Source organism: Laccaria bicolor, genomic scaffold (genome assembly GCF_000143565.1).
Source record: "Laccaria bicolor S238N-H82 LACBIscaffold_82 genomic scaffold, whole genome shotgun sequence".
Taxonomy (NCBI): Eukaryota; Fungi; Basidiomycota; class Agaricomycetes; order Agaricales; family Hydnangiaceae; genus Laccaria; species Laccaria bicolor.
This window is the reverse complement of record NW_001889953.1, coordinates 140,187-142,157: the sequence shown is the minus strand read 5'-3', so window position 1 is coordinate 142,157 and position 1,971 is coordinate 140,187. Positions and strand designations below refer to the sequence as shown.

The window sequence follows — 1,971 nt, the reverse complement described above, 5'->3', positions numbered from 1 at the left end:
AACCCTTAAGATTTCAACTGATGACACTTTCCTTCAGGAAATCAAGGCAGGGTACACTGAAGACTCCTGGTGTAAAATCTTAGCCTCCACCACACTGAGCTTACCAACTCTTCAACTGTGTGACGACCTCTGGTTACGAGTCCTCTGAGTTTACGAAGAGACTTGTTTATTACCCAGGATCTCAGGACTTTTTTCAGCGCGGTAACACTGAAATTTGACTTTCTCCCACGAACGTGATTTCTTCCCACGATCATCTGCTTGGTTTGCCTACATGACTTTCCTAGTCTACTTGACCATTCCTTGATTATTACTGTCTTTTAGCCCTATCCAGGTTGTCGTTGATGTAGGTTGTGGCTAATATATTGCTCTATTTGGCTTCCAGACTCTGATGAATGAATGCATTGCCTCTATTTTCATGTTCATGCAACTCAACTTGTTTACATTGAAGGTACAACAATTAAGGTCCTGACAACTTGTGCAAATGAGCCCATGCTCTGGTGAAACAGGCCACAGGAATGTACTGAGCAGTTGGTGAGCATAAGGCAAAAAAGCGAAAATACAAACCTACTTACCTGGATGGGAACTCAACCATTTTGTAAATGGCTTTGTGGAGCATGTTTGTGGAGTGCGTAGGTATTGAATTGAGTCCACGCCCATGCGAAATGGACCACAGGAAGGTACTGAACAATTGGTGAGCATAAGGTAAAAAAGCAGAAATACAAACCTACTTACCTCGATGGGAGGTTGACCATTTTGTAAACGGTTTCATGGAGCTTGTTCGTGGAATGTGTAGGTATCAAATGAAGTCCACGCTCATGCGAAACGGACCACAGGAAGGTACTGAACAATTGGTGAGCATAAGGCAAAAAAGCGAAAATACAAACCTACTTACCTCCATGGGAAGTTGACTGTTTTGTAAACGGTTTTGTGGAGCTTGTTCGTGGAATGCGTAGGTATTGAATCGAGTCCATGCTCAAGCAAAATGGACTGCAGGAAGGCACTGAGAAGTTGTGAGCATAATGGTGAATATTCCGCATCAAAAGGAACGACTCACAAGTTGAGTCATGGAAATTTCCGAAAATGACGTACTTCCCTTGCGGGCTACCTTCCATTTTGAAGGTAGCCTGCAAGGGAAGTACGTCATTTTTGGGCAATGCCGTGACTCGTCTTTTTGCCCTTATGCCAACCTCTGCCCAGCAGTTAGGGCAGTCAAATGGGTCCATCACTGATGGGCCAGCGGTGTGTGACAGGCGCCCATCAACAGCGGGCCAGCGGACTTGGCCAAGCTGTCAAGAATTCGGCCTTGCGAATGACTGGGCCGAGACTCTAAAATAGGCCATGCGACATGGGTGGGCCGCACGAACAGAGCCCCATAGAGGACAGATCGGCCCACTTTGCCTCTGGCGCCCATGGGTTGCGCCCAATGCACGGATCCCATTGTTCTTTCAGGCAGTTAACCAGAGTGCTGCCTCGTTAGTACCACTGTGGGGGACCACACAGGAGAAAGTTAAATAGATATATTATTAACCTGTTGTATGTGAAGTAAGTATTTAAATGTGTTGACAGCAGCCTCGTTGTTGCGCCTGCAGGCAACAACAGGTGAATTTTTCACCATGGATGGGCAGCATGAAAAAAAGCCCCTCATACAATGGGTCAGCCCACTTTGGCAGAGGTTTATGGCACCCATGCACTGTGCCCATTGGTCTCATTGGCGAGTCCCAACCTGTGCAATTCTTTTGCGCTCCATGAGAGGTGCAATTCTTTTGCACTCCATGGGGGGCGCAATTCTTTTGCAGTCCAGGGCGCAATTATTTGTGCTCCAGGGTGCAATTACTTGCGCTCTATGGGGGCGCAATTCTTTTGCGCTCTAGAGGTGCAATTATTTCAAGCTCCATGAGAGGCGCAATTATTTGTGCTCCAGGGCGCAATTACTTGCACTCTATGGGGCGCAATTAGTTTGCGCTCTAGAGG

General features: G+C 46.9%; 1 protein-coding gene across 1 annotated transcript; it reads right to left on the bottom strand.

Annotated features, from left to right (window-relative positions):
- Positions 1-437: 437 nt before the first annotated feature.
- On the bottom strand, positions 438-1,438 carry LACBIDRAFT_335321 (uncharacterized protein; the record flags this gene model as incomplete). The annotated part of the gene is made up of 6 exons (XM_001890170.1): positions 438-465; positions 573-680; positions 733-840; positions 893-987; positions 1,055-1,124; positions 1,227-1,438. 6 exons carry the CDS (start codon positions 1,436-1,438, stop codon positions 438-440), a joined length of 621 nt encoding a protein of 206 aa, XP_001890205.1.
- Between the last annotated feature and the right edge of the window lie 533 nt (positions 1,439-1,971).